Source organism: Juglans regia, chromosome 14 (assembly GCF_001411555.2).
Source record: "Juglans regia cultivar Chandler chromosome 14, Walnut 2.0, whole genome shotgun sequence".
Lineage (NCBI taxonomy): Eukaryota > Viridiplantae > Streptophyta > Magnoliopsida > Fagales > Juglandaceae > Juglans > Juglans regia.
In genome coordinates this window covers 7,474,021-7,489,504 of record NC_049914.1, presented here as the reverse complement: position 1 = coordinate 7,489,504, position 15,484 = coordinate 7,474,021, and the positions used below count along the sequence as shown (strand labels likewise).

The 15,484-nt window shown below is 39.2% G+C and overlaps 1 protein-coding gene and 1 pseudogene across 3 annotated transcripts; both read left to right on the top strand.

The window, feature by feature from the left end:
- The first annotated feature begins 1,305 nt into the window (after positions 1–1,305).
- On the top strand, positions 1,306–13,652 carry LOC108979230 (ATP-dependent zinc metalloprotease FTSH 9, chloroplastic-like). Of its 3 annotated transcripts, XR_004798280.1 has the most exons (15): positions 1,306–1,440; positions 1,561–2,442; positions 3,220–3,285; positions 3,361–3,495; positions 3,749–3,814; positions 4,193–4,378; positions 4,494–4,580; positions 4,668–4,781; positions 4,899–5,023; positions 5,135–5,243; positions 5,989–6,114; positions 7,083–7,406; positions 7,513–7,636; positions 12,997–13,265; positions 13,337–13,652. XR_004798280.1 is itself a non-coding variant. In XM_035685119.1 (14 exons), exons 1-14 carry the CDS (start codon positions 1,321–1,323, stop codon positions 13,119–13,121), a joined length of 2,589 nt encoding a protein of 862 aa, XP_035541012.1. In that variant the 5' UTR covers positions 1,306–1,320; the 3' UTR covers positions 13,122–13,652. The 3 variants fall into 3 exon arrangements, 2 of the variants coding, with proteins under 2 accessions (XP_035541012.1, XP_018805408.1); XM_035685119.1 differs by having other exon boundaries at positions 12,997–13,652; XM_018949863.2 differs by having other exon boundaries at positions 1,347–1,435; positions 12,997–13,652.
- LOC118344645 lies at positions 6,386–6,503 on the top strand (annotated as a pseudogene).
- Positions 13,653–15,484: the final 1,832 nt, after the last annotated feature.

Below are 15,484 nucleotides of genomic sequence, written 5' to 3'. Positions count from 1 at the left end.
AATATAAAAAAAAATAAACTGATGTATGGTATATTGTAAAAATTAATATATAAAATAAAAAAAATAAATTTTAATGATATATTTTAAAAAATAAGATACATAAATCATTATTAGAAGTGCTCTTAGGTCCTTAAAGTTTAGTATGCAAGGCTGAACGCTATTCCAATAGTAGAAAACGAATTTGGTGGTGAAAGTCAAAGCCATTCATTATATTGAGCCATTCAAGTGTCAGGGCTCATGATATAGATAAAATGAAAATGAAAAAAATAAAAAATAAAACTTGTAAGAGACCTGGTTAGAGGTTGATGATTAAAATTATTTTGTTAAATTCAAGGCATTTGTCCATTTGGAATGGAGGCTGAGTGTTATACTCGGTGTTCACAGGGGAAAAACTAAACATTGTATTTTCTTATTTTCTTTTTAATAAATTAGTGGGTAAAGGGGGAGAGCAAGACTGAAATTCTCCCTATGATTGTAACCATAAAAGCATCATTTTTGTCAGTTTCAATCCACACTTCACAGTTTCATTTTCACAAACATCTTCCATGCATACACTGGTGCCATTTTACATTTACAAGCAATCCAATAGGCCAATGCCAACAACTAGACTCAAAACAACTAATTCTAGATAATCCAACAACAAAAAAAAAAAAAAAAATTACAAAAATTACATGATTTAGGGAAAGAGAGTGAGGTGATTTAGGGAAGAAGGAAGAAATGGATCTTGCGTTTTGAACCCCCGTCTGAAGAAACGATGTCGTTCCATATTAAGTGGAACGACTTCGTTTATTTTTTATTTTTTAAATGTAGATGTAATTTTCGTTTTACATTTGATTTTTTATTTTAAAAAAAGTTGGAGTTTGGAGCTCTGTGAAACTCTGACTCCGACAGTAATCTTGGAGTCACTCCGACTTTGATTTTGCATTCTGAACACTCCGATTTTATTAGATTCGGAATCAAAATTGAAGTCAAACAGAATTATAATCGGAATGGAAGTCGAACGGAGTGTGTAGGATTTGAGCAGCCCTACCTTAAAGTCACAATTCAAGCCCAAATAATTCAAGAAGGAAGCCCAATAGATCAAAAATATTGTGAGCCCACCGAACATCAGCGGAGTCCGTGGCCTAAAAACTTCAGAAGCATCAGCAGCATGTGGTCCTCAGTCAGCGCCGAAGGGCGTGTTCCTGATTTGCGCAGCTAAGCTGCCACCGAATCACTTGCGATCCGCAGCTAAGCTAAGCTGTTTTCAACACGTGTCGGATAAACACGACCTCCGAGCATTAAACTCATGTGATCGGCGTCACAGACAATTTCCCCTAAATGTATTTCAAACCAATAACCAATAACGGACGACGTAATCGTACGGGCCGCACTTCAAATTCAATCCGTCCGTCTCTGTGTGTGTCTTGTCTCAGACCTTGGCCTAGCTCCTTCGGTAGTGTAAAATATCTCTTCCTCTCGAGCACAGACCTGCATATACATACAAGGATATATAAAGAGAGAATTGTACAGATATATATTATTTATATTTTTAATTTTCAAATTAATTTTGGTTTTCAGGGTTTCGGAATGTCATCGGTGGATTCTCTATGTCCTATACTTCACCAAAATATCCATTTGAATTCGTATCGGAAGCTCCATCACTGTTATGGATTGCGCTTCTTTCGCGGTCAATCTAGGTTTTTTCACCAGAACGTAAACCGTTATATCCCGAGCTCTTTACCTTTCCCGTCGACCAAGCTGTACGGACAACATAATTGTGTTTCAGGGAATTCGGAGAGGTTCAGTCTTTGGGGAGGTTTTAATAGGGACTGCGGGTTCAGAAAGAATCGGATTCGAGCAAGTAGTCAGGACAGCGATTCGGCTACCGGTTCGAGCGGAGCGAGTGAGGGCGAGGGGAGCCAGAATCCCCCAAATTCGGGTTCTTCGACGCCGAATCGGCGGAGAGAAAAGCAAGGGAAAGGGAACTGGTGGTGGCCAAATGGGAAAAAATGGCAGTGGCAGCCCATAGTTCAGGCTCAGGAGATTGGAGTTGTGCTTTTGCAATTGGGGATTGTGATTTTCGTTATGCGGCTTCTCCGACCCGGGATTCCGCTACCGGGTTCGGAGCTGAGGTCTCCGACCACTTTCATAAGCGTGCCGTATAGTGAGTTTCTGAGTAAGATAAATAGCGACCAGGTGCAGAAGGTTGAGGTTGATGGGGTTCATATCATGTTTAAGTTGAAGTCTGAGCCGGGGAGTCAGGAAACTGAAGTTGGGGGAGCGAGTAGTAAGTTGCTTGAGTCCGAGTCTTTGCTTAGGAGTGTGGCGCCAACGAAGAGGATAGTTTACACAACCACTCGGCCTAGCGATATAAAAGCTCCATACGAGAAGATGCTCGAGAATGCAGTGGAGTTTGGGTCGCCCGATAGGCGGTCGGGTGGATTCTTGAACTCTGCATTGGTAAGCGTTTTTTTTTCCCTTTCTTTTCCTGTCGTGGCGTTTAGTTCTATATCCCATTTTTGTTTACCTACGCTGTTGAATACATTGTAGATCATCCCTAAGTGTATAATCGTACATTATGTTTCATCCCACATCATAACCTGAGTTAACAAACATAACATGCAAGAATAGCCTAAAAGTTCGCTTCTTTTCCTCCACTGGCATGTAGACAATTACCCAAGTATCAGGTAAATCTCTTTGCTGGTAGCCAAGAATGACGAGTCCTTTTCTGCAATCACAAGTTTGCTAGCGTAATGTTCTTGACTCATACGGTATCTATATTGTTGGTACGTCAACTAGCGGTTGTCTATTATGATGCACATAATATAGATTTTCTAACGCTTGCAAAATATTTTTTTTTTTTTCAGAAAAATTGCAGACTTAAGAAAAAATGGGGCAACCCTCCCAATGTTATTTTGTAGCTCAACTGTTATTGTAGTTTATTCAGAATCACAAATATGCCATACTTCAAGAAGTTACTTTACGATGAATTTAAGTTTTGCTAATACATAATATGTGTGCTTGAATAAAGAAACTAAAGATAATACTTTATTATTTTGTTAGGAGATTAAATTCTACAAGGCTGAATTCAGAACTGAAGTAAAAAAAAAAAAATACTTGAGAAAAAAAGAACCGAAGTAAAAAATAAAATATCGCTTCTGTAACTGCATTTTTTATTGTAGTTTGTTTCTTGTGAGCTCTAAGTTCTATATCTTGGCTTTGAATTTTCGTTTGTAGATAGCTTTGTTTTACGTTGCTGTACTTGCTGGGCTTCTCCACCGGTTTCCTGTAAGCTTTTCCCAGGTATGAACCACATGCTTCTTTTTCTCATACCTCTGATAGTCAAAACTAATGCAGTGAATATTGGCATGTATGCAGCATACAGCTGGCCAGATTAGGAAGCGGAAATCTGGGGGTTCTAGTGGTGCAAAAGCATCTGAGCAAGGTGAAATAATCACATTTGCTGATGTTGCTGGTGTTGATGAGGCTAAGGAGGAGTTAGAAGAGATCGTGGTATGCTAGAGACTACTCAGATTATCATTAAAAAATTTTCAAAATATATATGGAGTCCTAGATGCTTCCTTCTCATTCAGTAATTTTTTCAATATCTTCCTGGGCATTTAAGGGGGTATATTCATGACTTTCTTGTATCTTTTTCTATTTATAGTTGGATAAATTTCTTGTATACATCTTGTTGTACTTGGAATGTGCCTTTTGCACTTTTTAATAAAGAAAGTAATTTTTTATTGTGATCTTTGTTTGCCAGGAATTTCTTCGGAATCCTGATAGGTATATACGACTTGGTGCTCGTCCTCCTAGAGGTGTTCTCTTGGTAAGTTTTCAGAGACTAATAATGAATGTGGGCCTCATTATGAACCTATGAATATGAAGTTATGATGTAACTAGAAAGTTTTGATAACTGCTTGGGTGAGGCCAACCCTTCTAATTCTCTTCGTAAAGATGTCCTATACCAGAAGTTAGTTATTGTTTCCCGCTGTCCAATCTACAAAATTTTCTGGTTGACATTTTTCATGATTTGCACCAGATGGTGTAAGATAAGCCAGATATCTCCTTAGACTTGAGTTTTTCCTTTGCTGAACTCTTGAATGCTTTCCATCCAGTGTTTGTATGCCATTCAATGTTGGTAGATTATTACCTGTGATATAAGTTTGACGTGCAATTAGTAAACGTGGCACTGTTTATCTTACAGGTGGGTCTTCCTGGGACAGGTAAGACTCTTCTGGCAAAGGCTGTGGCTGGGGAAGCTGAAGTGCCGTTTATTAGTTGTTCTGCCAGTGAGTTTGTAGAGTTGTATGTTGGCATGGGTGCCTCCCGTGTGAGAGATCTATTTGCACGGGCAAAGAAGGAGGCACCATCAATAATCTTTATTGACGAGGCAAGAGTCTAGAAATCTCTTATTGTGTTGGATAATTTATGTTCAATCTTCGAAGTTGTCAATACATTTCAGGTTACATTTTTTTTTTTTAATTTTTAATTTTTTTTTAATGTAGATTGATGCCGTAGCAAAAAGCCGTGATGGAAAATATCGAATTGTTAGCAATGATGAGCGAGAACAGACCTTGAATCAGCTGCTCACTGTAAGCTTACCGAGCCATAGTTTTCCAGTTTCTTTAACATTTTATCTTAGTCACTGATGTCAATCAGTGTGTTTAATTATATTTCAGGAGATGGATGGGTTTGATAGTAACTCAGCCGTGATTGTTCTTGGAGCAACTAATCGCTCAGATGTATTAGACCCTGCACTTCGTCGACCAGGGAGATTTGACCGAGTGGTTATGGTTTGTATTCTTGTTCTCTTATCTGTCCAAAATCCAAATGTTGAAGTCTGACAAAGCATGTGCTCCTTAGCGGTTATCCATCAATAATGCTCGTATGGTTACTTCGTCTTCATTTAGGTGGAACCGCCCGATAGGTGTGGAAGAGAAGCCATTTTAAAAGTACATGTTTCCAATAAAGAGCTTCCTCTTGCAAATGATGTTGACCTTGGTGGCATTGCCTCTATGACTACTGGTTTCACTGGGTACTTGCCTCCTTTTTCCAATCCATCTAGAAGCTGCTTCTTCTTTACAAAATCCTTTTTTTGGAAACCGTTGGAGTGAATCTTTGATTGTTTGTTTAAACTTTTGTTCAGGGCTGATCTTGCTAACTTAGTAAATGAAGCTGCTTTGTTGGCTGGAAGACAAAAGAAACTTATTGTGGAGAAAATTGATTTCATTCATGCAGTGGAAAGATCAATAGCTGTAAGTATTTAGGTCTTTGTCTCTGTCTGTCTGCTAGAAAGATAGATAGAGAGTTCTTTCTTTGGGTATGCTTATGTCTCAATCACGATCATCTTTTTTCTTCTTAAGCAAAATAGTTATGTAGATTGTAGTTTGCTGACTTATGACTGGAATGACACACCTGAATTGGTGATTCTCTCTCCTCCTAGTTCCAAATTGGGTCCTGACATTAGTGCTTTTCTTGATCTGGTTTCTTGGGTTTATTTATTTATTGGCACCGGGTGTCTAGGAACAGCATCCCGACTAATCCTAGGGGTGCACAGGCCCTTGGCAAGGAGTTTCCCGCAAGTGCACCTCGGGTAATTCAAGGGGAAAATCCCCTAGTCTGATGGCCCCTAGAGATTGTTTGCACCCAAGGGGATTTGAACCTTAGACCTAGGGGGGAGCATACCCCCAGGCCCAAGGCCTTTACCACTTGAGCCAACCTCTAGGGGTTTTCTTGGGTTTATACCTTCTAAAGATTCCTTTCCTCTTATATAATCACATATACTTGTGCTTTCTCCTTCCTTCTCCTGAGAATGTCCTTATTTAGATATTTTAGTTGAGTGCATTTTGTATTGCACTCTCGATTTCATTGTCCTGGTACTTGAGGCTTTGCCCCTTCTTGAAGGAAAATGTTTAGTGCAATGTAAAAATCTATCAGTATGTAAGTAAACTTATAACTAGATTAACTAATGGAGAAAATAAATGTAATTCCTTGTTTTAGGGCATAGAGAAGAAGACAGCTAAGTTGCAAGGAAGTGAGAAAGCTGTAGTTGCACGGCATGAAGCTGGTCATGCGGTAGTAAGCACTGCTGTTGCAAGTCTTCTTCCTGGACAACCACGTGTTGAGGTAAATCATTGGAATTGTTTACTGGAATGTTTTTAGTTCATACTTCTTCCTGTTTTCTCTTGTTATGGAATTGGAAAATACTGAACACTGGCTCCTTGAAATATGGTATCGCAAACAGAAGGGCAGTGCTAGAGTTGCTGGAACCCTACAAATGATAGCTCGCTACCTAGTAGAAATACCTGTTGTTAAAACTATCCCAATAATTAATTATCCTCATTCCATACTTTATACATTTGCATTAAAAATAATTTGGTAGGGTCTGAAAAATGGAACATATTGATGGCTCATCTCTTTCTAGAATGCTTTTCCCGCTACATCTAACGTTTGTGGCTATCCTGATCAATGGTTTCTTTCAATGCCATTTGATCCCGGAAACACCACATATATTATTTGTTACCATCGTTAGAGACTTATAAAAAAAACAAAAATAATGCTTCTCTCCTTTGTTGTGCATGTTTGCTTCTGTTATCTTTGGGCTGGAACATAGTGGTTTCTTTCAATGCCATTTGATCCCGGAAACACCACATATATTATTTGTTACCATCGTTAGAGACTTATAAAAAATAAATAAAATAATGCTTCTCTCTCTTTGTTGTGCATGTTTGCTTCTGTTATCTTTGGGCTGGAACATAGTTTGGTGTAAGGAATCTCATTTGGATGGGGAATTGTGTCATAACATCATTCATTTGAAAATTATATATTGTTTGTTTTGAGATCTGAGTGTCAAGTTTAGCAAGCTTGAAATAGTAGGAGATTTTAGGACCAGTACACATTCTATTAGTGAAACTAATAACGGACCTTTTACTTTTTGTTTATAAACAAATGTTGTTTAGCCTTTTTCTTATGTACTAGACAAAAGTTACTTATAAGGTAGAAAATGAAGAAAATTTTCTAGAAATGTTTGAAAAGAAATTGTGAATCTGCAGAATCCAGCATATGGTAATTGCTAAATGTTCTTTCTTTATCAGAAGTTAAGCATATTGCCAAGGTCAGGAGGAGCACTAGGCTTTACTTATACGCCTCCAACAAATGAAGATAGATATTTGTTGTTCATTGATGAGTTACGAGGCCGCTTGGTTACTCTTCTTGGAGGGCGTGCCGCTGAAGAAGTGGTTTATTCAGGTCGTGTGTCAACTGGTGCCTCTGATGATATACGGCGAGCAACTGATATGGCATACAAGGCAGTAGCTGAATATGGCCTTAATGAGACCATAGGCCCTGTTTCTATAACCATACTTTCTGGTGGTGGGATTGATGAGTCTGGGGGAGCTGTTCCTTGGGGAAGGGATCAGGTCCTGTGATTTTTACTTTGTTGCTGGGCTCCTATTATATTTACTGTAAAGACTTTTTTATAATTAGTATTTACTGTAAATACTGATATAGAATGACCATTAACAGGGGCATCTTGTCGATCTTGTTCAAAGAGAGGTGAAAGCATTGTTGCAATCTGCTTTGGACATAGCACTTTCAGTTGTGCGTGCTAATCCTACTGTTTTAGAGGGCCTTGGTGCCTATTTGGAAGGTGATACTCACCCACTCCTATGTGTGCGTGTGCATGTGCGTGTGCGTGTGCGTGTGCGTGTGCGGTATATATATAGGGGTCTGTGTGTGTGTGTGTGTGTATGCATATATCGGTGTGTATGCACACTTGTCTGTACTGTTTACTGCTTCCTTGGTAATATTTTCTGCACCACCACACAACTTGCTAGCATTCACATGACGTTAAGAATTTTAAATTCTGGGTCTGTCTGGCAGAGAAAACGTGGTGGGAAGGTTTTCCTGATTATGAAAGCTATCAGGCTTAGAAAGTAAATAAACCCAGCCAGTTTATAGATTTATCAAAGAACATAACATAGCAGATAATGGAAGAGAGACAGGGAAAAGTAGAATCATAGGGGGAGTTCAAGAGGTACATAGGAAGGAAATATAGGGTCCTTGATCAAGAGAAAAACACTCAAATCTCTATTAATCAAGTTTTTTTTTTTTTTATAAGTAATAAATAGTTGTATTGATAAAGATAGGCATAGCCCAAGTACACCGGATGTATACATATGAGTACACCAAATTAAGAACTAGAAACTGTTACAAGAAAGTTATGGAAGCTGAGACCATTTAACTCTAAAGTAATGACCCACATAAATAAAGCTTCCAAAAAAATCTCCTAAAATTCTTCGAGGAACGTTCATGATCCTCAAAAAGTCTATCATTTGGTTCTCTCCAAATACACCAGAAAATACAAATAGGAGTCATCTTCCACATTGCTGCAATCTGTGGTGTCCCTGCAATCCCTCTCTAGCTAGCTAGTAGTTCCACCACCCTTCCTGGCATTACTCAAGCTAGTCCCATACTGCTGAAGAAGTAATTCCATGTCCCTTGCAAAATCACAATGTAGTAGTAAATGGTCTACCGATTCCCCACTATTTCTGCACATACAACACCAGTCCATAATTATAATTCCCCTCCTTTTTAGATTATCAATGGTTAGGATCTTGCCTAGAGCTGCTGTCCAAACAAAGAATGCAGCCTTGGGAGGTGCTTTACTCCTCCATATGTAAAGCTTCCAAAAAAATCTCCTAAAATTCTTCGAGGAACGTTCATGATCCTCAAAAAGTCTATCATTTGGTTCTCTCCAAATACACCAGAAAATACAAATAGGAGTCATCTTCCACATTGCTGCAATCTGTGGTGTCCCTGCAATCCCTCTCTAGCTAGCTAGTAGTTCCACCACCCTTCCTGGCATTACTCAAGCTAGTCCCATACTGCTGAAGAAGTAATTCCATGTCCCTTGCAAAATCACAATGTAGTAGTAAATGGTCTACCGATTCCCCACTATTTCTGCACATACAACACCAGTCCATAATTATAATTCCCCTCCTTTTTAGATTATCAATGGTTAGGATCTTGCCTAGAGCTGCTGTCCAAACAAAGAATGCAGCCTTGGGAGGTGCTTTACTCCTCCATATGTTTTTCCACAGAAAATTGGGCCTAAAAGTATATCATAAAAAGAGCGAACCAAGAATTTCCTTTTCTTAGAAGGTCTCCATTCCATTGTATCTTCAGCTGGAACCCCAACAATGACGTTATACAGCAGGTTGAAGAACTCCTCCAGCACACTCACTTCCCAATCTTGTGCCTCCCTAGTGAGGTTGATATTCCACACCTGTGAACCATGACTAATTGCCCTCACATCAGCCACCATAACTTCCTTATCTTGTGCAATTCTAAAAATATTAGGATAAGCATCCTTACGAGTTGAATCTCCCACCCACACATCCTCCCAAAAACTAATTTTGTTGCCATCTCCCAAACACAGCCAAGTGTTACTCGAATAATCCCCCCACCCTTGCCTTATATACTTCCACAACTCAACCCCGTAAGCCCCCCTCCCCTCATTAGAACACCAACCTCCCCATACACTCTCATACTTCGCATCAATCACCTCTTTCCGTAAGGCTTCACTCATGATTATAACGCTACAACCATTTCCCTAATAGAGCCTTATTGAAGAACCTAATGTTACGGACCCCCAACCCACCATCTCTCAAAGGAGTACACACTCTATCCCAACCAACAAGATGAAATTTATTCTCATCACCTAGACCACTCCACATAAAATCGCGTTGGGTTTTCTCAATCCTAGTTGCAATGCTTGCCAAAAGGGGGAATAAAGACAAGAAATATGTGGGAAGGTTAGATAGAGTGCTCTTTATAAGTGTGATTCGCCCCCCTTTCGATAAATATAACATTTTCCACCCGGCTAACCTACACTCTAATTTCTCTAGCACCTCCTCCCAAATTATCTTGGCTTTGGAAGTTGCTCCCAACAGAAGACCAAGAAACTTCAATGACAGCGAAGAAACCACACAACCCTATATGTTGGCCAATCCTCTAATATTTCTTTCCTCACCCACCGCAACCATCTCTGTTTTAGTAAGGTTTATCTTTAATCCGGATGAAACATAGTAAGATGGCCTTCAAAGATTGAATATGTCTTGCTTCATCCTCACAAAACAGCAACGTATCATTTGCAAACAAAAGATGAGAAATAGTGGTGGAGCCATGGTTAGCAGCCCCCGCTGAAAATCCTGAAAAAGACCTCCCCTACCGCAGTCGACACCATTCTACTAAGAGCCTCCATCACAAGCACAAATAAGAGTGGTGATAGTGGATCACCTTGTCGTAGCCCCCACAAACTATTAAAGAAACCCACAGGATCACCATTTACCAAAATCGAGAACCGAGCTGTAGTCACACAATGCTTCACCCACCCCTACCATCTTTCCTCAAAACCACATCTACTTAACAAATAAAACAGAAAATTCCAGTTGACGTGGTCATAGGCCCTCTCCATATCCAGTTTACATAAAATACCCGGTACTCCCGACTTAAGCCTGCTGTCCAAGCATTCATTAGCTATAAGAACCGAATGCAATATTTGTTTACCTCTTACAAATGCATTTTGGGACTTAGAAATAATATTATCCATAACAGTGCTCATCTTGTTGGTAAGAACCTTGACAATCATCTTATACATACGGCCCACAAGGCTAATAGGCCTGAAATCTTGCACCTCTATTGCACCTACATTTTTAGGGACAAGTGCAATAAAAGTAGTATTTAAACTTTTCTCAAATTTTCCAAACGAAAAGAATTCCTAAAAAACCTGCATAATCATCCTTCCCACCACCTCCCAACAAGTTTGGAAAAATGCCATCGTGAAGCTATCTGGACCCGATGTTTTATCCTTATTCATTTTTCTTATTACTAGTCGTACATCTTCCTCTTCAAATGGTCTCTCTAGCCAAACCATACTGTTTTGATCAATGGCCTCAAAAGCTAGACCATCTACTTTTGGTCTCCATGCATACGGTTCCGTCAACAGTTGTTCAAAGTGTCCAGCAACATGCTCTCTAATTACTGCTTGATCTGATGATAAACCTCCATCAATAGTCATGACTCTATGGCATTAAACCTCCTATGTGAGTTTGCAATTCGATGAAATTTTTTTGTACATTTATCCCCCTCCCTAAGCCACAATGCCCTTGACTTTTGCCTCCACAAGATCTCCTCCATTAATATCAACCTTTCTACCTCTGAGACAACTTGGCCTTTGCGTTCATTCTCTTCTTCCACACCCTCCCGTCTTTGCAATTCTTGAAGGAGATTCTTCTTTTGTAATGTTACATTACCAAATACCTATTCATTCCATATCTTCAAATCCATCTTCAAAACTTTCAATTTTCCAGCCAAGGCCTTGCTCGGGGTGCCCTCTAGTTGATATGAATTCCACCATTGCCTAACCGATTCCACAAACCCCTTTGCTTTTAACCACATATTCTCAACTTTGAACGGTCTTCTACTCCTTGAAATTCCTCCACAATCAAAGACTATGGGAAAGTGATCAGAGCGTACCTGAGGAAGTCTTTTCTGACGTAACTCTGGAAATTGTGTTTCCCATGAAGGAGAAATGAGGAATCTGTCCAGCCTTGACCAAGCTTGGTTGTTAGACCTAGTATTGTCATCTCCCATGAGTAGTAAGTCCATGAGTTCTAGTTTGAATATTAAATCTGAGAATTCCACCATAGCTTGATTTTATCGCCCCTCCCCCGATCTTTCGCTAGGAAATCTTGTCACATTGAAATCTCCACCAATACACCAAGGAACATCCCACCAAGTACATAGGCCTGCCAGCTCATCCCAAAGCAACCGTCGTTCATTATCCAAATTGGGGCCATAAACCCCAACAAAGGCCCATTCAAAGCCATCTACAGAATTCCTAAAGGAACATCCCACCGAGTAATCTCCCACAAATTCATCAATGTTCTCCACTACTTTTTTGTCCCACGTGATCAAAATTCCACCCGAAGCCCCCTTTGAAGGTAAGTATGTCCATCCTACATATTGGCAGCTCCAAATATTTCGAATAGTTCTTGTAATAATCTTCAACTTTGTTTCCTGCAAACAAATAATGTCCATCTTCCATTATCTTAACAATGATCTTATTTGGAGGCGTTTATTAATCTCATTCAACCCCCTAACATTCCAAATTAGAATTTTGGGCTTCATTTATCAACAAATCTAGCCCTCCCTTTATTCCTACCACGACTTGCACTCCCCTTCTATTAATCAAGTTAAGGAGACGTTTGGATTCGCAACTCATCTCAACTCATCTCAGTTTATCTCAACTCATATCAACTCATTTCACTACTATTCATTACTATTCAACAACTTTAACTCACAAATCTCACTACTATTCACAACTCATCTCATTACTATTCACAATCCATCTCAAGTCATCTCAAGTCATCTTCGAATCCAAACGTCTCCTAAAACTCGCAAATAAAAATAAATAGATTAAACTTGAATTTTGTTTGTTACCGTGGTACTTTTCATAGACGCCAAAGTCTAATAAAAACTTGTCAAGAATCTATCACCAAAATCAAGCAATTTAGGAACCATATATACCTGATTTATCCTGAACTGAAACTAATTACCTAATCAATGCCTTAGATTAGCTCAAAGTCTAAGAAACCACAGTTAGGAGTCTTGGAAACTTGTTGAAAGCTCTCTACCATGTATTTGCAGTAATTTGATCGGTGAAAATAAGAATAAGACCTGTGTTCATGATATATACTAAGTGCGTTGACATATAAAAAAAATATATATATACTAAGTGCGTGACCACTTCTTCTGAGTCTGGGGACTGGTGAAAATAAGAACGTTGTTCAGGTTACCCTGAGCTTATGGCCACTTTTTAGTCTTGGGACTGTCTCATTAGTCAACTGGGTAACATGCAGATTGGGATTTTAAATCAGTGTTAGTTATATCATAGTAAGTGTGCCTACAGTTGGCCATGATGTTCTGATAGTGTTTCTTGTTCAGAGAAAGAGAAAGTTGAAGGCGAAGAGCTACAAGAGTGGTTAAAACTGGTTGTTGCCCCTACAGAACTTAAAGTTTTTATTGCAGGCAAGCAAGAGTCTCTTCTCCCACTGCAGACTGGCTCTTGAGAATGACTACCCCTTGTTCTTCTACTTTTTTGTGTGAAAGAAGTTAGTTACCAAGCTTTTAGCCGGTGATGCGTAATTGCATCAGTGAACTCATTCTCCAGATTGGTCATGGCTCACCCTTACCACTTTGTAAATTTCAGCGAGGTAAATTTTGGCTTTATTTATCGGCTTCTACATCATGTTCCATATCTCACACTTCACCAGCTTAAAACCAGATATAGTGAGAAAGGGCTGAAGATTTATCTTGGTCAGAGGGCTCTCTATTGTCGCACGTTAACACGACACATTTGGGTTGCTGGAATCCATTGTACATTAGCTTTTATAATTTTATTCACCTCTATACAGAGTCTGGGATTGATTGAAAAGAATGTCAGTATCTTCAATTGTAATTGCTATTCAGTTGTATATGCCATGGTTCCAATCATATCGCTCCACACATGTTAGGTCAGAAAGTCCAGATGAACGTTGTGAGTGCATTTAGTCATTATAAAGGGCTTCTTTCATCTGTAGGGGCATTCTTCAGGACCACAAGTCATTGGATTTGAAAGAGAGCCATTTTTAAATTGATTAATTTTATTACTTTTTAATTATTGATCTAACTGGAAATGGTGCAGTACCAAACCAAAAAAGGCTCATCAATCGCTAACAAGTTTTCTATCTTTTCTTCTTTTCTTGTTCTTATTAAGCTATGGAAACTAACATATATTGGCTAGCAGGGCGAGTTAACTTTTCAGGCTCTGGTTGTTCATGGACTGGTAATTAGATGGTGTCGTTTGGATTCAAAGATAAGTTGAGATAGGTTATGAATAGTAGTGAGATTTGTAAGTTAAAGTTGCTGAATAATAGTGAATAGTAGTGAGATGAGTTGAGATGGACTATGAATACAAACGAGGCCAGCTGACAGCTTGAGGCTGACCACCAAAATAACACCAAGTGAAAGTTTGTTGGGCTTTAATAGATAGATCATAGATAATCTCTAGAAAGAGAAGCTCTTCATCCTCTCTAGAAAACTCAAATCTCTAGAAAGAGTGTCTTCGCTGAAGAGGAGGGTGAGAGCTGTGATATGCTTTCCACCCTCCTCTCCATCTCCATTTCCTTTCCACTGTGTGAATACACTTCCATGGTAGTGTTTATTTTTCTCTCCTCCCTCTATCGGTTCGGTATTTTTTTAGATCTATTGCACTTCGGCCACAATCAGTTGACATGCGCCCCACCACGCCACCCTACTACCGTTGATCTATTGGGACTACGCAAAATTGAGGCAAAAATCTTAACGCGTGACCCTCATGCTCGGCTTGCTTCTGTGCGTGAACTTCACGTGCTGTTGTGCCCTGACGACTTTGTCGGCTACACACGTTGTACCAGCAGGTTCCTCATCTCAAGATCTTTTAGATCTGTCCCACCTCACCTCCCAACCATCGGCGCGTGGCCACCACAGAGGCACGGGAAGACAGATGATTTGTCGCAAATCTGTCAATTTGATGCCGATTTTTTTATTATGTTATCGCGTTTTCTAATCGATAATCTTGAAAAAGGGATCACAGATCTCTCTAAAAAATATCTCAAGACAACAAACTGCAGTGCACACATAGCTTACACTGCCTCCAGCAGTGGTTTACTTAAAAATCATCTTTTAAGATGGTGTCGCGCCCTCTTTGTAGGGCATGGGTGGAGACCAAGAAATTGGTCTCAAAATCGGTTTTATTTTCATTATTTCCATCACTTTTGCACTGTAGTTATTATACAAGAGTGTTTGTTGGAGAATTTCACCCCCTCTTCATATATCATCTTTATTCCAATGAAATTTCCTTGCTTTATTGGGCTTTCAACAATTGAAGTACAAGTACACTTTTTCTAGCAGATAAGGATCATAAGGTATATGACAGCTAGAACTGAAATAGCAGATAATAACAATAAGAGAAATGATACTTGCAGTCGTGAGTGTGCAGTCGCCGTGCAGTCGCTTTGAAAAAAGTGAATAAATAAGGGACCCACATGAAAAGAAATTAATTTTTTAATAGTGGACCCCGCTCTTTTTCAAAGCGACTGCACGGCGTTTGCGCATTCTACGACTGTATGTAGCATTACTCTAACAATAATTAAGAAAATAACAGACGAGGGGAACAAGAAAAAAAGATAATAGAAAGACTCGCCTCATTTACAAGCTCTCACAAGTGATAAGTTTTATTAGCTCTAGGCTCATACCAGATGTAAAAACAAAAAAATAAAAAAAATTTACTCATCATCTTTATACGATATATCTGTTTTTATTTTTTTCTTTTAACAGATGCATACCGTAAAGTTAATGAGTAGAAGAGCTCAAAAATAAAATGGCACACTTTTAAGAAGCTTCCTTCTCTAAT